Source organism: Amblyraja radiata, chromosome 37 (genome assembly GCF_010909765.2).
Source record: "Amblyraja radiata isolate CabotCenter1 chromosome 37, sAmbRad1.1.pri, whole genome shotgun sequence".
Lineage (NCBI taxonomy): Eukaryota > Metazoa > Chordata > Chondrichthyes > Rajiformes > Rajidae > Amblyraja > Amblyraja radiata.
In genome coordinates this window covers 4,536,298-4,559,140 of record NC_045992.1, presented here as the reverse complement: position 1 = coordinate 4,559,140, position 22,843 = coordinate 4,536,298, and the positions used below count along the sequence as shown (strand labels likewise).

The following is a 22,843-nucleotide window of genomic DNA, read 5'->3' as shown; positions in this document are numbered from 1 at the left end:
AGGTAGTTGAGGCAGGTACTATAACAACATTTGAAAGACATTTGGACAGATACATGGATAGGAAAGGTATAGAGGGATATATATATAGGCTAAACGCAGGCAGTTGGGACCAGTGTAGATGGAGCACTTGGGTTGGCATGGGCAAGTTGGGCCGAAGCACCTGTTTCCATGCTGTATAACTTTATGACTAAGTTTGTTCAATCACTCCTTGTAAATAATATCCCCTGCTCCATTTGATCAGTATGGATGAGGACAAGGACTGTCCTGTTGAAAGGCTGTTTGGGTTGACGTTGGTGGCTTGGATTACATCTGCTGTTGGAGGCTGAAATTTACTTTTACTTTGCATCTGAAAAATAAAGGTTTGTATCCATGCACGAAGTGGAGATTGTACGGTTCCTCGTACGGTTCCTCTAGCACTAACAACACAGAATACGGGAATTGGCACATTGAAACTGACATATTTCCTATCATTGCTGTAGTGTAAGTGAACTTGGAAGCTTAACAGATATTCAATGTGAATATCTGTTGAGACGTAATTTCCCATGTGTGTATTATGTTGGACAGATTTTTCAGCTGTAGTGCAAATATGATGCTGCTGCCAATACCCAAATATAACAGTCAACGTAATATCTGTCAGGCGGCCTTCACTTTACTTTTGTATTAGTCAAGATTTTGTTTTGACAGTGTGGTATATTTAAGCTTACCAGGTCAATAATAGTTCTTCCCTGCGGGAAGTTTAGGAGATATCTGTCTTTAAAGAAAGGCCAAATGTAGGTGAACTGACAAACTTTTGTCTGTTTAGATTTCAAACTGGAGCCATATTTAACCACGGGGAAATCATTCATTCTCATGAAAAGATTTACATTGGAGCAAGCATATGAGCTTTATCATTGTAATTATTAATAACATTGATTTCTTGGGAGATGTTAGGTGCTGAATGCTGGAGTACTTCAGTGTTTCTTTGATTTCTTTGTCTGATTACAGAAGATAAATAACACATTAGTGACATTTAATGCATATATTGAAGTTAAATGGGATATCTCTTTAAAGTGTTTATGACACTTTTTAACCTATGGGCTTAATGACATTTTTCATTTTGTTCTGTAATTTGACTGTCAAATAGTGCAGGGACGAGTTTTCTGTTACTGTCTGATTCTAATAGAAATAGAAAAGAGGATTTTTATCATTTAAATCATTTCAACGTCTAAATGAAGTTGCTGCACAAATGAACATTTACAGATTAAAAATGCTACTTTTGGAATTTGAAAAAAAAATCTCATTTGATTTGAAAATTACTTTGGAGCTATGCTCCATTTCTGCTATTAGTCTAACTGCTAACGTCTAATGAGGAGGTAAGAGGAATAAATTAATATCTAATATTTGTTCTGGAATTAATTGGTAGATGTGCCAAGTCTTTGAGATTGCATTGATGGTTATGGAAATAGCTTTGTCTTTAGCATGCATCTCATCTAATGTATTTCTGTGATGAGAAGTAACACAAGTGTGATTCTGACACTAAAAGCATCACGAGCAATTTTTTGAATAAGGATAAATTATATAATTCTGAGTGCTCAGCATTTTGCTTCTAGTCCCCCTTACAGTGACATAGTAGATTCTAATATTTTAGAGCTCAGCTACACTTGGTGCACGGAGTTCCATTTTTTCAGTAATCATAGTTCATTGCATTAATCGTACTGTAGTTCATCATTTTTGACAATAACTAAAGTTATTGCTGGCTGCTGGAAGTTTATAATGAGCTAAATGTATTTTCACTGGGGCCTATAAGAACCTAGTGACACAGTGCCTTTGGCTGGGAAATGGTTCAAGTGTACACATAAACACCTATTTATAAATGCAGTTAGAACAGCTCCAATATTTCATTGACATAATTTAATAAATGGTTTGGAAAGTATCAGATAAGTAGTATAAATAATACGTAAAACCTTCCTAATGTCTATGACCTTGATGAGAAAGTATCGGAAAATATATAACTCGAGATGTTATTAATATTGCAAAAAGGCCATTGATTTCTTTTGGTTCTTCATGCTAAAGCAGGAGAGGTTTTTTTCCCTAATATTTCTTTCGCTTCCTCTCCGCCTGATGTCATAGCTAAAGACCAACATTTCTGGTGGTTCTCATTCTCTGTGTGAAAATTATTGGCAATGACTGTCAGCAGTATTTTCAGCAGAGAATGCACTGCAACAGAGCAGAATAATGTCCTTTGCACTTAAAAATATGTAGTAGTATTTTTGTGACCGTTCACGCTGTATGTGATCTCTAAAAAGTTTCAAAACTAGATTGATGCACAGCAACCAGTGGTGTTGCATTAACTGTTAGATGTGTACCGGCACCTATTTGTCTCCAAAAAGAACACTGAGTTATTGTATAGGAAGGAACTGGTCATGCTGGTATATACCGAATAGATAGACATAAAATGCTGGAGTAACTCAGTGGGTCATGCAGCATCTCTGGAAAAAAGGAATAGGTGACTGTTCTCTCCAAAGGTTCTCCAAAGTATATTTACAGTATACTCCATATTTTGTTTTAAAAACATTCCAATTGAAAAACTGGAATCAAATGGTGGGCCCCAATAAGTGCCATGTTTTACTGACACATTTTGCCAGTTTAATATAAATCAGAACTTATTTAAAAAAATCAGAATTTAACAATTACCACATCTAAAAGTTTGACTTTTGTCAGCTTGCCAGAGATACTCATAGTTCCTGTTTAAAAATCGGAAGTAAATTGACCTGAAAAAAAGGAAAACTGCTGGAGAAACTCAATGGTTTAAGCAGCATCTGTGGAGACAAAGGTTTGGTCAATATTTTGGTTTGAGTTCCTGCATCAGGACTGAGCATGTGGAGGGGAGGTATCCCACATATGCAATAGAGAGGGAGGGGGTTGGCAGGAGCTGGAAGGTGATGGATGGAATTGAATGGGTTGGGGCGATGATAGACAGATGGAGGGAGCTTTAGAAGCAGAGACTGGTCAGTGATATATGAAAAGGGATCAGTAAGAAATAAGCGGGAAAGAGGAGGGGAATGTAAAGACAGAGTCTGGAAGGTGATAAGTGCAGCCAGGTTAAGGGAAGATGATGGACTTACAGAGTTCCTCCTGTAGTTTATTTTTGCCCCAAATTCCAGCGTCTGCAGTCTTTTGTGTGTGGAATGAATTGATTTTATTGAACCAGCGATTCACTCAAGCAAAATTCCTAGTCATACAGAATGGAAATAGAATCTGCCACAACCCATCAAATAATAATAATAATAAATTTTATTTAATGGGCGCCTTTCAGACATCTCAAGGACACCTTACATAGGTTAATAGAAATAAAAACATATAATCAGAATAAAATAAGTAATAAAGACATCACAGAGACACAAATTAAAAACAGAATTCATTCCAAAAACAGAAAATCAAAAACACAATGTGAAGAGAGAGCAGCGGCAGCCAAAGCGCGCCAGCGTTCACTCTCCCTTCACGGCAGCCATCTTGGACACAGACTTACAGGATTACATTAGACAAAAAAAATCATCCCCCCACAATGGATACCACTGTGGGGGAAGGCACAATGTCCAGTCCCCAACCCCAAGTTCACCCCAAAGTCAGGCCTATTGAGGCCACCGCAATTGCCTCTACGGAGGCCCGATGTTCCTGGCCATTCTCACCGGGTGGTCTTGCCCCGGCGTCGGGAGAGTCCTCTCGGCGGCTGGGCTACCTGGAACGGCCGCTTCCTAGCTGGATACCGCGGCTTCAGGAGCCGACAAGGCCGCGCCGGTTTGGAGCTCCTAGGCTCCCGATGTTAAAGTCGGCGCCGCCTCTCCGCTCCGCAGACCCGCAGCCCGGAGATGTTGCTCTCGGCGGTCCAGCTCACCAGAGCTCCAGCGCGTCGCTCCACGCGGCGACCCAGGCAAGGCATCGCCCGCTCCACTCCGCTCCGCGATAGCGCTCCAACGCTGTGCCGCCACCGAGGCCGAGGTGCTGGGCGGTGCCCGCCAGGAAACGGCGCTCCAAGCCCGCTGGTGGGCCACGAGGACGTGTCGACGGGCAGCCCGGAGAAAAAGCTGCCACACCGACCAGGTAGGGACCTAGAAATAAAGTTGAGACCTACCCCCCACATTAAAAAGTCCATATCCCCTACAAACGAAAAACAGGACTCACTAAAAACTATAAAAAAAACGAATTAAAACGGACGGCTGCTGGCTAGCAGCCGTTCACCAAGATGGCTCCTCCTCCTCTTCATTTGCATTCATCCTACACTAACCTATTTTATTCTCTCCAAATACGCAACTAACTAACTCTTCCCAAATTCTATAACTCACACACACAGAACAACTTGCAATCGCAATTAACAATCCACATGTTCTTGGGATGTCAGAAGCAGCCAGAGTACCAAGCAGGAGGTGACTGGGAGAACGTGCAAACTCCAGAGGTCAGGATCAGGGATGGGTAAATGAAGCTGTGACACAGGAATTTCACAAGCTGTGCCACTTTGCTTTTGATGATAATGATCCCAAGGGAATAATGTTTGGGGTCATCTTGGACTGATGTAGATGACAAATCTTCTGAAACATTTTTCTAATTCTAGTCTAATTGTTTAATTCTAACAGTGGATACTTCTAAAATCCTGCCATGTTTTTAAATGAAGAAAAATAATATTGCTGAGATTAATATTCCAGAGAAAAGGAAAAGTTGTAGAGATTCTTACAGGACTAAAGTTTGCTAAAAAAAAGGGTTCTCGAAAGCTTGGTTGCACTGACCAATGGTGGCTTATTGTCATGTGTGCCAATATATAGTGCAAAACTTTTTTTGCGTGTTCTAAACAAGGTAAAAACCAGCATGCATTTGGTAAAGGCAAATCGTGCTCAACTAACTTGATTCTATTTTACATAAAGTAACATCGAATTGCAGTATATATATGGTTTTCCAAAAGGCGTTTGATGAAATGTCCCAAAGTAGATTTGTCATCAAGATTGAAGCATGTGGTATAAAAGGTTGCAGTGGCATTGATGGATAATCAGGCTTAGTAATAGGAAACATGGAAATAGTGAAAGGTGGTTTTTCAGGTGGAAGGGAAATGTACAGTGGAATTCTCAAAGATTAATGGGCCTGTCCCACTTACGCGACTTTTACGGCAACTGCCGGCACCCGTCATAGGTTGTCGCAGGTCGCCAAAAAATTCCAAGATGTTGAAAATCCAGCGGCGTCCAGAAAGACGCTACGACTCTTTGGGCGACTGATGAGACTACTCACTACCATACAGGTGACACCCTGGCGACATGTCGCGGGGTGAAGCCTGTATGGTCGTGAGTAGTCGCCCAAAGAGTCGTACCTTGTTCTGGTCACCGCTGGATTTTCAACATGTTGAAAATTTTCGGAGATCTGCAACAACCTATGACGGGTGCCGGCAGTCGCCGAAAATGTCACATAAGTGGGACAGGCCCATTAATGATGGGGCTACCTTTCTTCGTGTATACAATTACTTCAACTTGGTTTTCAAATGTGTACGTGGCAAAAAGTTGGAAGATATAATGAACTAATAAGAGGGTATAATGGATATATCTTCATAAATGAAATGTAGTGCTGAGAAATGATAAGTATAATCTTTCAGTTAGAGGAATGAGAAATGACAAGATTAATTAGGTGATCCATTACAAAATGCTTTGTGGGTAAATGTACTTAGTTATTTGAAACTGAATGGACAGTTTGAGAAAGAGTGTATGTGATCCTGAATAGAGTACAAGAATAAAGAGGTTTGGAACAAATGTGTCCTTTTCAGACTGGAAAGACGTAATGGAGTACTGGAGGGATCAGTTCTTAGCCTGTATTTGTTCGTTATTTATATTAAATTAACTGGAGGAAGTAAACAGGACGTAAGGCTTCCACATTTTCCAATGAACACATAAATACGTGATAAGGATATTGTGTTTCTACAAAAGGATTTGGGTTGAGTGAGTGGGCGAATGGCTGTCAAATGGAGTGGGTCAAGATGCACTGTGGTAAGAGAAATCCAAAAGGCAGATTATTATCTAAATGGAGAGAGACTGCAAAGGAATGAAGTACAGAGGGATCTAAATGTTCTAATGCATCAATCACAAAAAACCTAGCTGGCAGATCCATATATTAGCTGAGAAGGCCAGTGGCATTATGTCCTTCATTGCAAAGGCATTGGAGTTTACAAATAGACCCGTTTTGTTGCAATTTTTGAGGATGTTGATGAGGCCTCAGCTGGAATACTGCATACAATTTTAGTCCCCTTACCTAAACAAAGATAGAGTAACAGGTGAGGCAAAACAAAGGGGATTCACAGGCTAATTTCAGAAATGGGAGAACTGTCTTACTGAAGGCCACAAAATTGTTTAGGCCTGTATTTGTTGCAGTTTAGAAGAATGAATAAAGGTTTGAGTATCCTTATTCAAACATATAAAATTCTAAGGGGGCTTGACATGGGAGATGCTGGGATATTTTCATTAGACAATAGACAATTAGACAATAGGTGCAGGAGTAGGCCATTCGGCCCTTCGAGCCGGCACCGCCATTCAATGTGATCATGGCTGATCATCCCCAATCAGTACCCCATTCCTGCCTTCTCCCCATAGCCCCTGACTTCACTATCTTTAAGAGCCCTATCTAGAGTATCCAGAGAACCGCCCTCTAAGGCAGTGAATTCCACAGACTCACAACTCTCTGTGAGAAGAAGTGTTTCCTCGTCTCTGTTCTAAATGGCTTACCCCTTATTCTTAAACTGTGGCCCCTGGTTCCAGAATCCCCCAACATTGGGAACATGTTTCCTGCCTCTAGCGTGTCCAAACCCTTAACAAATTTATATGTTTCAATAAGATATCCTCTCATCCTTCTAAACTCCAGCGTGTACAAGCCCATTAGTGGGAGAATCACCAAAGAAGGACCATAACTACAAGATAAGAGGCTGGTCATTTAAAGCTGAGGTACATATAAAGTTGTTCTCGTAGACACAGGGTCTAATGAAACTGCTTCCACAACCTGTCAGGCCTAAGAAGTCTAGAGATTTACTGCTGCCTACAAGACCAACTTTATATGTACCTCAGCTTTGGTGATTCACCCATCCTACAGCGCTTGAGACCCAGGTTCGATCCCGTCTACGGGTGCTGTCTGCACGGAGTCTGTACGTTCTCCCTGTGACCTGCATGGGTTTTCTCCGGGTGCTCTGGTTTCCTCCCACACTACAAAGACGTACAGGTTTGTAGGTTAATTGGATTCGGTAAGAATTGTAAATTGTCCCTCATGTGTAGGATAGTGCTAGTGTACGGGGTGATCCCTGGTCGGCGCGAACTCGGTGGGCTGAAGGGCCTGTCTGCGCTCTGCATCTCTAAGCTAAACTAAATTAAACTAAAGGAAAATATTCCTCTAAACTGTGGTATTCTTTTAATTTATTAATTGGGTCTGTTGATTCTGGGCCAGGAGTTCGAACTGCACTCAAACTGTTGTGGAAAGTTACTTTGGTTCTGACTGTGGAGAAAGGGGGATGCACTTGCGACATACTGGGCAGGCGTAGAATGCAGATTACTTGCAGTTGGGTGCAACTTAGCAGCGCTGCTGGCAAATACCCATCACTATGTGGGAAGAAGAAAAGAGACAAGGAAAAGAGCATTACACAAATTCAGGGCTTGGCAAAATAGTTAACAACCAATGATGTAGTGTGGAGCCACTAACGTTTTGTAGTCACTGTGCTGATCTTGCAGTCAATTTGAGTGCTGGACTGCACCAGGAATATCTTTGCTCATTGAAGATAAATTTTGGCCAGAACTTCACAGAGTCTTTTCTGCTCTTTTAGAAGATAGAACTATTGAACTTTCTGCAGTGATCCGAGAGGCAATCTTATCCAAACATTGATACGGTTTAGGTTTATCATTGTCATGTGTACTGAGGCACAGTGTAAATCTATATTTGGAATGCTAACTGATCGGATCAGATATACCATACGTAAATATAAATAAAGTCAAACTCAAGTACAATAGGTAGAGCAAAGGGGAAGATACAGAGTGCAGAATATAGTTTTCAACAATGTAGCCATCGGTTCCAGAGATAATGTCCAATGTCCGCAACCGGGTAGAAGTGAGTCAGACAGTACCCGAAATTGTGGTAGGAACGTACAGAAGCCCAATAACAGAAGGGAAGAAACTGTTCCTGAATCTGGTGGTATTTCTTCAATAGTGCATGGGTTGCCAGCCTGGGCAAATTGCAGAAATACCTGGATCAGAATGTGACCCACAATCTTTTGCAGCAGAGTTGAGAATGCTTTGTCAGTTGAAGTGTTGTAGAAAAAGTTGAATATGAGATACGTTTAAAGCAAAGTAGAGCACCATATGGGCAGGAGTTTTATGCAGATGAAGCCTTGCCTCAATGATACCATTCTGACTCCTGATTTGAAAGCTAAAGTGGTTCAGTCACCATTCAATTGTTTTCCCGTGACTTTCAGTCTGAAGAAGGGTCTTAAACCGAAACGTAACGCATTCCTTCTCTCCGGAAATGCTGCCTGTCCCGCTGAATTACTCCAGCTTCTTGTGCCTCCCATTCAATTGAGGCTGCCGATGGCATCTTTGTCATGAAATGTTAAACCAAAACTTTATCCGAACCTTGCAAAAACCAAATGCCAGCAGAGAAGAGGAAGTTTTCCTCCTATCTCACCCAATTGTATGCCCCTCATTAAACATCTGGAGTCTTTATGATGGCTGTGTATGGGATCTCATTGCATGCAAATTTTCTTCAGTGACCATACTTGGACAGAAGCACTTCACTGGTACGTTAACTGGCCTTTACAAATTGCCCCTAATTTTCAGATGAGTAGTTGAATCAGGAAGGGTGTGTGTGGAAGGGTGGGGTGTAGGGGGTGGGGGGTTAAGATGGAAGTGTAGGTACATTGTTGGGAACAACAAGACAAATATGGTTTGGAGTAGGATCAGAGTAAAAATGGGTGTTTTTTGATCAGCATGGACTTGATGGGATGAAGGGCCTTTTCCCATGCAGCACATGTCCATGGCTCTATGACTGTATTCAGATGATTACGCTTGCTACTGATTGATAACTTTCCCCTCTGCTGTATTGTAAAGACACCAAATCAGAAAAGATGGAAGAACAAAATTGCATCCTCTGCAATAACATTTTTGTGACAAAAGTTATAAGGATTAAGAATGTTTCTTATGCCTCGTTTTTCTTTATTAGCAGTGACTCAATAAAAATTCCTATACTGTGCAATTGTGAACGGAAGACGTGATTCTTCAACATTATTACATTTGTGGCTGAGGTTTGTGGATCTGGAAATTCGTCCATCTTTGCCAGTGCTAATCACACTGCATTGGCAGGGTTGCACATTGCACTCTGCACCAAATTGAATCTCAGACGCAATTATATGCCTATGCAGCCCGTTTAGCATTGCTGGTCTCCAGTGATTTATAGAAGCAATTCTAATAGCTTTTACGAAATGAATTCACCATTATCTGCTGAAGGATGCCATCATTAACTTTTATGATGGAAGATGTTGGGCAGAAACTTGTTGGCATTCCCAACAGCTCAGTATTGATTTCTCTACTTCATTGCCACCAAAGGGAATCAAATGTGCAGCACTGTGGCACATCACTCCATCACAGGGCAGAGATTTGACTTTGAGTGCTGTCCATGTGGAGTTTGCACATTCTCCCGAGACCATGTGAGTTTCATCCAGGTGCTCCAGTTTCTTGCCACCTCTCAAAGGCATGTCAGTGTGTTGGCCTCTTTAAATTACCCGTAATGTGTAGGGAGTGGATGAGAAAGTTGGATAACAGAACTAGCGTTAGCGGGCGATCGATGTTCCACATGGACTCAGTGGGCCGAAGGTGTAGGAAGGAACTACAGATGGTGGTTTAAACCGAAGATAGACACAAAATGCTGGAGTAACTCAGCGAGACAGGCAGCATCTCTGGAGATAAGGAATGGGTGATGTTTCGGGTCGAGACCCTTCTTCAGACTGAGGGACACGACAAAGGGAAACGAGAGATATAAACGCTGATGTTCAGAGATATAGAACAAATAAATGAAAGATATGCAAAAAATTAACAAATTAATGAACGATATGCAGGGTCTCGACCCGAAATGTCATCCACTCCTTCTCTCCAGAGATGCTGCCTGTCCCTCTGAGTCAGTGGGCCGAAGGGCCTGTTTCCATGCTGTATGTTTAAACTAAGCAAGAGACATGGTGTCAGTGGACAAACATGGCATGGAGGTAAAAGATGAGCCATAATCTTATTGAATAGTGGGGCAGGAACGAGGGGCAGAATGACTTGCTTGTATTTCCCATGTTCCTTTGAACAAATTCAGCATTCCCGCAAAGCTTTTTTTTATCAGCGGTTTGCAGGCAGGATTTGATCCACTCAACATTCCTGATGGAATTATGTAGTACAAGCCTGTTTGGAATTGGTATTGCATGGGAGAGCAAATTCTCTGCAGAAATCCACAAAAAGTAGGTTTCTACTTCATACAAAGGTCAGTGAAGAGTGTAAATAGTACCCCACAGGCAGAATGTTCCAACCTTTAGTGACCCAGTAGCTCTGTAACAAATGCTACTTCTAACCCCACTTATGTCCATTGCTAACTCAGAAAATTGGATGGACAAAAACAACTGTTTGGGATTATTGGTGAATAACTATATTCTGCACTCAGTATCTTCCCCTTTGCTCTACCTGTTGTACTGGAGTTTGACTCGATTCCATTTATGTATTGTATTATCTTCTTACCTTCTTGATTATAGACAATGGACAATAGGTGCAGGAGTAGGCCATTCGGCCCTTCGTGCCAGCACCGCCACTCAATGTGATCATGGCTAATCATCCCCAATCAGTATCCCGTTCCTGCCTTCTCCCCATATCCCCTGACTTTGCTATTTTTAAGAGCCCTATCTAGCTCTCTCTTGAAAGCATCCAGAGAACCCGCCTAATTCCACACACTCACAACTCTCTGTGAGAAAAGGTGTTTCCTCATCTCTGTTCTAAATGGTTTACTCCTTATTCTTAAACTGTGGCCCCTGGTTCTGGACTCCCCCAACATCGGGAACATGCTTCCTGCCTCTAGCGTGTCCAAGCCCTTAACAATCTTATATGTTTCAATGAGACACCCTCTCATCCTTCTAAATTCCAGAGTGTACAACCCCAGCGGCTCCATTCTCTCAGCATATGACAGTCATATGATTAGTACGGGTGTCAGGGGTTATGGGGAGAAGGCAGGAGAATGGGGTTAGGAGGGAGTGTTACATCAGGGAAGATTGAATGGAGGGAGTCGACTTGATGGGCCTAATGACCTAATTCTGCTCGTATCACTTATGACCTTATGATCTGATTAGAGAGCATGCAAAACAAAGCCTTCCACTGTAACTCAATATATGTGACAATAATAAACCAAAACCTAAATATCTATGTGCCTGTTTTGTTTTGGTGGGGATTTACCTTTTTGCAATCCATGTCCGAGCTTCGGAAACGAACTAGTGTGGTAAAGTATAACTTTATGAAAAAACTTTGCCAGAGGGCTTGATAATCTCAATTACTTTACAGTCAAATAACACCCTCTGGATATCCAAATAGAAGGTGTTGTCATTTGATAGAAATGTTACAGTGCATCATATGTACATCATACTGGTTGGGGCCCTCATTGCACTTTTTTCAAATGAGGCAAGTTGATGTCAACCAGAGGAGATGGAGGTGGGGTTGGAATCATTAAAGCTCATTGGAGGCAGCCATTGTACGCGCTTCCAGTGCAGTTATCTGCAGGCAGTCTCCGCTGTCCTTTCGGATGTTCCTGGCGTATCTCAGACTGGTCAATTTCTGCAGACTAAGTGCTCAAATTGAGCCATTTTCTTCACTTTAAAATAAACCCAGGCACATTATGCGTGATTCCTTATTCACCAGCCTGTTTGCAGGCCCCTTGCCTGGCGGTTTGATTGTAGAGTGCAACCTTGTGAGGGCCAGTGTTTTCACTACAGGCTTGTCAACTTCAATCTGCTCCGATTTGGTGTGAAATCTGTGCCATAGTGTGGGCCACTGAAGGTCAAACCCTGGTAATTGATGTTGCTTATTCATCTGTTTCCAGTGTCTTTTTCCACACATTGGGTTTTGTTTGGATAAATTGTTTGAAGATTTACTGTAGTTCTTAAACCCTGAGAAACAGCTCTGGCTAATCCGTGGTGCTGTTCCTGCTGCACAGTTTAAATGTCCCTTGTAGGCAGAAATCTCAGCCAAGATGACACATAATGGCACCACACAAAAAAATCATTTCCCAGCGAGATGTAGAGGACATCTTCTAGCGTAACAATTAGAGCAATTTCCAAACTAATTTACTATGAAATTAATTTGCAAAGCCATTTAAATAATGTTATAACAATGTTAATTGGTTAAAATATTCCAAAACACTTCTTAATGATAAAATATAAGCTTGGTATAAATCACGGCTCAAATTACAAATAATAGTAGATCATAAAAAAATGCTTGTCCAAAATTGATACCCATGAAGTTATTCTAAAAGCTTAATTCATTCTATTTTGGATCATTACACACTTTACTGCTGATGGTGGGAAGTGGCACCATTTGAAAATTAGGTTAATGCACATTTTTTTGAAAGTATTAACCTGATAAACCTTAACGTTCCAGAGGAAAGCTCCAACCCATTTGTACTACTTCATTTTACCGTAATGTAAAAATAATTGTGCTTTTATCAAAAAAAAAATCCAGCGGCAATTTTGGGATGCATAATGATAATGAGCCCTTAAAAATATACTTATTACAGTAAATGTTTGTAACTAACTCGAGTTGCCTTGTAAAGCAGTGCTTAGATTTTTGTTAGAGTATGTCTGTATTTTTCTCTGTCATGATATTTTAAAGTGGTTTAGAATATTGGCTATTAGGTGACATTTTGTGCTGCTTAAGTAAGTGCAGATGGCGGGCATCTGTCTGCGTGTGTATTGCTGATATGTTCTGCCATATTTTGTTCTTGATATATGCGTAGGCTTGGATGGAATGTAGTGTTGCTGTTTCACCCGGGTGCATCTTACACAATGGTAAACAGTGTTTATGGTGAATTAACAGAAGGGTAACCTTGGGATGGGCCTGCTGTATAAACAAAAAGACAAGTCTGTCTTTTGTACTCTGGCACTCCTGAATTCACCCCAGCTCCCCTTCCCTAATCAACTTCCACCCCATCTATCACTGGTATTGTCATTTAAGGATTTTTCCTGTTGATATCGAAGTGTGTACCCTGTAGAACAGTTGACAAAGCAACAGCATTGTTAAGTGTTAACTTAACATCCATTTCACAACAAAATTAATTATAGAGGGTATGTCATTTTTATAGGAAAGATCAGAGACCCATTTGGGAGCACAGGCTCCAACACAAATCTTTGATGTGGCAATCTTAAAAGTTTTGGTTGATTACACCATAAAGAAAAATGTTAATTGAATGGATTGACTGCAGAATAACACTTAATGATGTTGACAGCGGTTTGGACAGCTCGAATGTAAAAGGGTGTCTTAGACTTGCTGGGTCTTGTGAGATTTGATCCTCAACCACCAAAAACCAGCAGCTTATTAAAGAAATCCAACCTTGTGAACCATTTTAATTTGCTATGTTACAGCTTTGTGTTTAAGTAACACTATAACAGAGTGGAAACATAGTTTTAACTATTTACTTAAAATAAGACTCTGTTATTTGTTAAGTGTATTTTTATATTTGCTCATGACATAATATCCTGATAAATATTCATATCTGTAAAATTATTTAGCAAAACTTAATCACTTGCCCTAATTTAAAGTTTAGAACTTGCAAGTATTTAGACTTTTCAACAATAAATAAGTTTGTTAAAGTGCCTTTCTGTTTTAGCAATGCCTTTACAGTGTAGACACAAAATGCTGGAGTAGCTCAGCGGAACACCAGCATCCACAGTTTACATAACCTTTACAGTATATATTTGTTGGCTTTTAATATGATCAAAATTTCTGTTTTTGACTGCTCTGTTTGGAAGTTGCTCTAGCTTAAGAGTGGCATGAATATGGGTTCTACTACACCACAGTGGCTGAGCCAAACATGTAGGAGTAGAGCATAAACAACAATAGTTTAGTTGGGGCCAGGTGCTATGCTATACGTAGTGTAATTCTCTACAACTTTACATTCTGTTACTATGTTGATATTTAAAACAAAATACTTTTTTTTTTAATGTAATAAAAAGGAACTGCAGTTGATGGCAAGATAGACAAGAAAAATGTTACGATCAGGCAGCATCTCTGGAGAGAAAGAAAAATATTTTTAGTTGCTTATCTCTCATCTCTTTGACCTTCTCCTCCACCTAGCCTCCATCTCTGTTGCCCTTTTAAAGTGGGAGTAGGTCAGTGCTACGAGAAGTGCTAGCAGGTGGAAGAAGTTTTATTTAATCACTGAGGCGGCATAGTTGAATACAGTCTTGTTCTTAACCAAAGTGCAAATGTAAACCGGCAGGGACAGTCACCAGATTATCATTGGGAGTATGAGACCCAATACTTTGCCTCCCTAACCCTGGGCACTGCGCCTAATTGCAGTTTGTGAGTCCAGGGGATATAATTACTAAGTCCATAGAGGACACAAAAATATGCCGTAGTGTTGTCAATGTGGAGGGCATTCTTCAGCTATGGGAAAATAGTGATGAGAATAAAATGGGCAAAACAGTGGCAGATAAAATATAATCCTGGGAAAAGATGAGGTGATAGATTCTTTGAGGATTAGTAAATCCGCATCCCAGCACATCATTCTCCGACATTTCCACCAGATTCGGTGTCAGCATCTCCCTCTCCCCACCCTTCACACAGAGAGTTATGAGCCAGTGAAATTCTCTGCCTCAGAGGGCGGTAGAGGCAGGTTCTCTGGATACTTTCAAGAGAGAGCTAGATAGGGCTCTTGAAGATAGCGGAGTCAGGAGATATGGGGAGAAGGCAGGAATGGGGTACTGATCAGGGATGATCAGCCATGATCACATTGAATGGCGGTGCTGGCTCGAAGGGCCGAACGGCCTACTCCTGCATCTATTGTCTATTGACTCAAGGGTTGAGCTGTAGGGAGAGGTTGGGCAGGCTAGGGCTTTATTCTTTGAAGTGCAGGAGGCTAATGGGTGATCTTAAAGAGGTGCGTAAAATCATGGGAATAGATAAAGCTGAATGCATGAGAGTCTTTTTACAATATAGAGGAATCAAGAACTAGCGGGTATCTGTCTAAGGTGAGAGGGGAAAGATTTTGTCAGAACCCGAGTGGAATATTTTTCACAGAGGGTGGTGGGTTTCTGGAAGGAGCTGCCAGAAAGTACAATGACGGCATTTAAAAGATAGGTACTTAGGTAAAACGACAGGTACATGGAGAGAAAAGGTGTACAAGGCAAACGGGACTAGTTTTGATAGGGCATCTTGGTTGGCAAGAAACAAGTTGGGCTGAAGGACTTGTTTCCATGCTGACTCCACTAAATCAGCAATTTATATTTTATTTTAGGCAATGTGCTTATTAAAGTATTATGCTAAATATTTTAATAGTGCACAGATTTCTGTACTGATTTACCACACTGGAAAGTGTAGTTAGTGTTGATTTTATGTGTTTTGTTTGACATAAACTATGTTTTGATAAAGTGAATGGAGTAATTTAGGGAAAAGTGTCCATTTTAAATACACAGTAGTAGTTTGTTGCCCAATGTAAATGCGGTATTTGATTTACTGCTTTCATAAGTTCAGTGATGTGCTTCTACTTGTATGTCTAATCATCGCCTTTGATGCACTGTTAGAAATAAAAAAGAAAGTAATGCAATGAGCATCAATAAATAACCACCTTCATATTATTTATACAGCACCTCAAAGAACTCTTGTTAAATGTGAAAGAATTTATGGCTTATGTGTACTGGAATACACACGAGTGAGATGTCAACTAAATAATTTAAAATATACAACCAATTTTAAATGTTTTCCAAACAAATGGCAATGGGTACAAATTGATGGTTTCATAGAGAAAGTCTCTGAGGTTTATGAAAATTTATTTCACATTGTTTAAATGTCTGAATTAAGTGCCCAGTCACACAGATGTTTGTAATGATGTATCTAAATCCTAATCAGAACTCCACCATCCCTGGGTCAGGTAGATTATAAAAACCTGTTGTTTTCCCTTGTTCTTTGAAATAATAGAGTCACTAATCTACTTGATCTGCATGAATTAGTTTAAGAAGAAAGCGAGTCATGCGGATATTTCAAAGATGGAAGGTACTTATAGAAGCAATTTCTTAGGGGGGAATAAAATACTGCAAGGACTGCTGAAAACTTTTAATAAGTACTAATTACCACAGCAGAAATTGTTAGAGGCTTCAATGGATTTATGTCGCTGAATGAAAGATCAAAGATTGTAGGACTAGTATTTTAATCTGTTGGCTAAAAAATATGAAGAAGATGGAGGTAATGGGGCCCATGAGATTGGCAACACAGGTGGCAGGGACTTTAATCCCTACTTTACTGCAAAGGTCTCAGTCTACTCTCACTTAATACAATCAGCCATTTTTATTTCAACTTCATGTTCAAATATTGAGATTTTTCCTCTTGCCTAAAGGAGTGTGAGTGCAGGTAGCGATAGGAAAAGCCTTTGATTTGGCATTGATGTCTAACTTCTGTAATGGTGCTTTGTTGGTTTAAAGTGCTTATCTGTGAGATGTATGGGGGAGCAGGGAAATGGGTGAGGTGTGGGCCTCTTGGATTGCTTTGATGTGGTCTTGATGCAGGGAGTGGCTGAATAAGGGGGTCATTGGCATAGTTGCATCAATGACATCCATCAAATGCGATTGATCAGAAGAAGTAGAAGTGACAGACACTTAATGATAATTTAGTGTGGTATTTTGACACTCAAACAGACTGTCAATAGTAATGCTGCCTTATCTGTCGGAACAAGCTCGGCCAAATGTAAAGGCACAGTTTATGAAGGAGTAAAACTGCAGATGCAGCATTTTGAGTCGGATCACTAAATTAAAGGTTCACTTTGTAAGAATATTACACATTTTTAAAGAAGATATCAAGCTGTGCCGACAATGACTCCCATCCTTGGGAGCATGGTGTAAAGGGTCAGAAAATTAAACTGACAGTCCCGATCAGGTTGGTCAAAAGCATAGTTAGAAGCAAAGTTGGTAAGAGCCCAGGTCAAGCCGCGCTCTAAAGTCAGTCTTGTCAAAAGACTCAGTCACATTCATACCTACAGGCAACCTCTGCTGATCCTGAGTCATTAATCAAACTGCAGAGCCAGTCTGACCCTGGCTCCTTCCCTTTGAAGTGTGGTGTCCTTTCCAGCATGAGGAAATAATTTGCTGCCTGATTCAATGAGCCATCAGTGGAGCCAGCAGACCTAATGACATGTGAGAATATTAACCTCCTACCACGAAGGGCTGTGAATCTTGAGAGGCAGTGTATAATTCACCCAGAGCTCTCGGAGGCTCTCTGTCTCACAGCCTCTGTGACAGAACTTTGTTTTTATTCCGACTTCCTTCTCATCCTGCAACTTTGCCGACAAGATTTTTAAAGTTGATCTAATCTCCCTTCTTTTCTCACATCTCATTTCAACTGCCGTCTCTAGCTTCTGCACTTTTATTAAGTTTATTAAAACCAGTTGAATCCCACTTTTTTTTTTTATATAGCAGGGCTCTGTTTGCCCATTCATTATGTTCTCTTATCTTGGCAGGCAATCAGAACTGAAAGGCAGCTAGTCCATTATGAACATATGAAGCCCATCACTCCTTCAGCTTTTGCCAATTCATCAAACATTTATCATATGCCCTCTGAACAGCATGTCAATTTGCCTGTCACTCCCAAGTCTGTGCTGCTTTGTTTGAATCTAAACATTGCCTTTTCACACTGGTGTTGTGGACCTATCCTTATAACACCGTCCCCCTCATCCTCCTCCCCCCCCCCCCCCCCCCCCAAAACGTCTCCCCAACTCCCTTCAAAAGCAAGCCGCCTTGATTCTCAGCGGGGCAGCCAGCCGCCACTGCATGTTGTATGCTACATTTCTGTAAGATAATGAGGGTGAAGTGTGAGCCATAGGCAATGATTCTGGGATATTAGCGGTGACAGAGAGCTTGATCATAATTATCTTAACGAGGATAGGGTTAATTACAGTGGAAACTTAAAAGTTCTCTCCATTTGAGTCGGGCAGAATGAAATGCATTTTGATGTTTTGTCATCTTGATGTGACTTTGGAAATTGCAATGTAAATCTCTCGGCTGTGTTGGGATTCCTTTGGGAGTGTGCTGAGCCCTGCAGTGAGGTAAAGGAGATGGTACCTGTGGGTGAGATAATGGGCAGTTGCAGGTCATTAGAGCCGTGTAATAGGTAAACACAGTAGGCGTCGTGACATTGTTCATCAGCTTTCAACAAAACTACGGGGAAAAAAAACACCGACTGCTGAGCATAACTATTCAATTTGCTATTTGCTTCAAGCGTGGGGTGGGAAAGTGTGTACAAAAAAACATTAAGAAGCAGAAGACATTTAAATAAGAGCCACTTTTCAACGCCCTCTGTCCCTTCCTTCCCAACCCCTCCTCCTCCTCCCCCCCCCCCCCCCCAACCATCCCCTTTGCGCCTACACTTGTAAATTTCACTGATTAAATCACACAGTGCACATCATGCTGATGACAAGAAAAACAGCAATTAATAAGCAAGCCCTTGTGTGATACAGCTACTTTTTTTTTAAACTGAGCAGTTAATAAAATTACATGGCAAAATTATCAAAATCAGACAGGTGTAAGGGGATTTGTGCAGAAATTTTCTCTGCCTGTTTCTGAAACTAAATCAGGCTTTAGTAGTGAGCGGGTCTGTTTCAATGGGCAACTCCCTCTAGTGTTCCAGACTCTTTGTCCCACTTCATGGTCTGTCATTTTGTTTTATGCATCCCCTGAAGCGTTTAGATGTGTGTGTGTGTTTTTTTTCCTGTTTGCCAGTTGCAATCCATTTGCTGATTCTCATGATAAGAATTTTCTATTTATACACCATTATTCAAAAACAACGTTTTCCATTGTTAAATATACCAGACACCGGCTGTTTTTCTCTTCCCCCCCCCCCCCCCCCCCCCGCAAATCTAGTTCCCTGACAGGCTTCCCAGGTACAGAGGAGTAAACCACGCACAGTTCTTGGGGGCAGTTGGCAGCTGAGATTTTCTTTGGTGGAAGCACAAGCCCCATATGATAAATATCACGTTTAATTTTATTCTGTCATCCCTTCAGATTGAACAGTGGTCACATCTGAGCGTGATGGCAAACCTATATTCATTAGCTGCACCAGAATATGATATTTGGACTGAATGATGGATGACAACTTAAATTTGTGTTCAGGGAATGAAGGTGAACTGTGACAGAGTTATTTATCTTGGGAATGAAGGTTTGGGTCAATGGAGGCTGGGTGCCTCAAGGTACAAGACATTGACAAATTCATCCTCCAGGCCCCATATCTGAAGCCTTTTGTTTTAGATCCTGGCTACTCACTAAGTGACCCCCATTCTTCATTCTGCCAGTGTGTGAAAAATGTGAGCCTGAGCCAGTGTTCCCTCTGCCACTAATTCTTGTCATTCACTGGCTTGTCAAGTCCGAACTTAAACTTTCCAGCTTGTGAAAGGGAAGGGTGAAATATTTATTTCCGTGGATAATGGTCTTCCTGATTTAGTAGCATATCATTTTTCCTGTTCTCTTATTGTCTCAGGTCACTAGAAGGACTTGAAGAATTTGTCTGCCTGGAAGAACTAATCCTGGACAACAATCTTCTCAGAAGTGACCTACAGTTGCCTAGGTTACCATACCTTCATACCCTGATGATCAACAAGAACCAAATATCCTTTGCACAGCGGTGTGTTAAATTATGTAGCAACTAATTTGAAGGGAATCATTTGAAATTTTGTTTATGCACGAGCCTGTTCCCTTGAATGAGGGGCAGGCCAGAAGTTATTTAGCAGCACCGATCCAAGTCTTGTTCAGAATTCCCGTCAACGCATTAAGGATGGTGGGGCAGAGGGAGGGGGAAGGAATAACATCTGATGTTAAAGGAAGATGGGGAACGGTTTGTGCAGAAGAGGGCCCTCTGCTGGAATAATTATTGTACATGATAGAATCAGGCCCTTGGAAACTATTAAATGAGGGGGAAACAAAACAAATAACTGGCAGAGTTGGGTGTAAATAGTGTTTACTGCAATGCATACTTAATCAAATTGAGATAAATACAATTTGGAATGGTGTTCTAAAATATGTGTATGCAGCATCTATTGAATAATTCTTAAAGGACTGACAAAGCTAATGTTGTGTTTGGATAAATTCACATTAACCACACTTTTTCTGCATACTAAGTTAAACACTATGTATTGTATCATTTCTGGGCAAGGTTTTATAATAGCTGCATGGAAAGTGGGGTACTGACGAGCGTTTAAATCAAAATTTTAGAGTGAAAGTGCAGAAACAATGTATCTTGCAATTTACTGGAGACATAATTCTGACTATACTAACATCTTAACCCAACGTTTATGCACTTGGGGCAAAATGGCTGTTATTGTTTGCCACTGTGGACTCATTTTACAATTCATGATGGATGCAGTGTGAAGTGGCTGTTTGTTTCCTCCTTGGAAAAGTTTCAGTTTCAACAATTGCTTACCATTTGGCCACACAACATCCATCATTTTGTCAAAGTTTTTAAATGTTTGAAACTGAATCACCTTTGAAAGAAAGCGAGTGAACTAAAAGGAGGCAGATTCTTTCAATATATGCCAAAATTCTGACATATGTTAGCAGTGAATTGCCCTTCAACAATAACTTTGACAGGTCCTGAGTGCAGTAGTAAATTTTGATTGCCAGCCCCTGATTTAAATTATATTTTACCTATGACTGCTTCTTTATAAATGCCTTTTCATTAATGTGATTGAATCCTTAACCATAACCTTTGACACATAACTGAATTAGATAGCCTTTTGGATCATTTGGCTGAAGTAGTCCCTTCACTTAAGTACCTCAGCCTCCTTGGAAATGTAGCCTGTCCCAATGAACTTGTTAATTTGGACAACGATGAAAATGACTATCAACGTTACAGGTCAGTTTTGCTTGCTGCTAAGAAATTTGTTGTAGTTACTCATTTCAGATAAATGTCTTCCACTTGTTTGCAGCTGATTTGCATTTATAAAGTACTATTCTTTATTGGCTTAATGTTCTTTAACTAACAGGCACATTTATTCATAATGTCCCAGTTATTAATCACTTAAATGATTAAAGTAACTTCAGGAAGTTGTTCAGCAGTTCATTTAGAACTGTCAAAAAGACATGTGACTGACATCTTTTGCAGTCCGTGATATAATATTTATAACATGTAATATAGAGCAATAGTTCAGAAGGAATATATCTAAAATATTGCGATTAATAATAAACATTGTATTTTGGACTTGCTTAAGTGTAAAAAGTGATCCAAATCTTTTTTGCTTAAATCACAGTTGGACTGTGGTGTTAGTTTTAATACAGGAGGTAAACATTTGTTCCATAATTTGAATTCACTGACAAAAAACAGATGTGGGATAAATCTATTTAATCAGCATTTCTGCTTTGTAAATTATGTTTTTATATGACCTATATTGGGCCTATATCCAGTAAAATTTGTATTAACCTGTTAGAATTTTGTGTTAAGGTAATGTCCTCTTGATAGTCATCTGTGTCTTCACAGTTTGCAATTCCTGAGAAGAAACTGGAAACAAATGTATCTACGCTTTTCTTTGATATGCTCCTTATTTTCTTTCCACTGCTATAGTCACCATTATTTTGTGCACAATTACCAGACCATCACCATATTTTAGCTGAATGTGGAGAGGATGTTTCCACTAGTGGGAGAGTCTTGGACCAGAGGCCATTCCTTGAGAAAGATGAGGAAGAATTTCTTCAGTAAGAAGTTGGTGAATCTGTGGAATTCATTGCGGCAGAAGTCTGTGGAGGCCAAGTCAATGGATATTTTTAAGGCGGAGATTGACAAATTCTTGATTAGTGTGGGTGTCAGGGGCTATGGAGAGAAGGCAGGAGAATGGGATTGAGAGGGGAAGGTGGATCAGCCTCGATTGAATGGCAGAGTAGACTTGTTGGGCCGAATTACCTAATTCTTCTCCTATAACTTATCAACATGAAATATTACTGTTTACCTACAAAACAATACCGTTTATTTGTCATTTGAACCTCACATGAGGTTCAAACGAAATTTGGTTTCTGCAGCCATACAAGAAAAGAACCAAGACACACACCAACACAATTCACACAAACATCCATCACAGTGAATCTCCTCCTCACTGTGATGGAAGGCAAAGTCTTATCTCTCCCCTGCTCTCCATTCCTCTCCCGAAGTCGAGGTCAAAGACCCCGACGGGCGCTAGCAAGTCCGCGGCCACTCAAAGCCACGCCGGGCGATGTAAGGCCCTGCCCCGGGTCTTGATGTTGGAGCCCCCGGCGGGCGCTAGCAAGTCCGCGGCCACTCAAAGCCACGCCGGGCGATGTAGGGCCCTGCCCCGGGTCTTGATGTTGGAGCCCCCGGCGGGCGCTAGCAAGTCCGCGGCCATTTAAAGCCGCGCCGGGCGATGTAAGGCCCCGCTCCAGGTCACTCTCAACCCCGCAATTTGAGCGGGAGAAGTCGCCGTTGCCGTTGCCGGTTCCCCGCAAAGCAGTCTCCCACCGGGGACCCGCGGGCTCCCGGTGTCACCATCCACCGGAGTCGGGTCGCAGCCGCGCGCCACCGCAGCTCTCCACACTCCGAAGCTGGCTAGCTCCACGATGGTAAGTCCGCAGCTCCACAGCTCCGCGGCTCCG

The 22,843-nt window shown here is 41.1% G+C and overlaps 1 protein-coding gene across 1 annotated transcript in view; it reads left to right on the top strand.

Moving 5' to 3' along the window:
* The window catches only part of lrmda (leucine rich melanocyte differentiation associated), a 645,680-nt gene that overhangs the window by 379,686 nt on the left and 243,151 nt on the right, over positions 1-22,843 (top strand). Inside the window, exons 3-4 of the mRNA XM_033012480.1 lie at positions 19,728-19,854; positions 20,959-21,098. Coding sequence (XP_032868371.1) covers positions 19,728-19,854; positions 20,959-21,098 — 267 coding nt within the window. The remainder of the gene's footprint in view (positions 1-19,727; positions 19,855-20,958; positions 21,099-22,843) is intronic.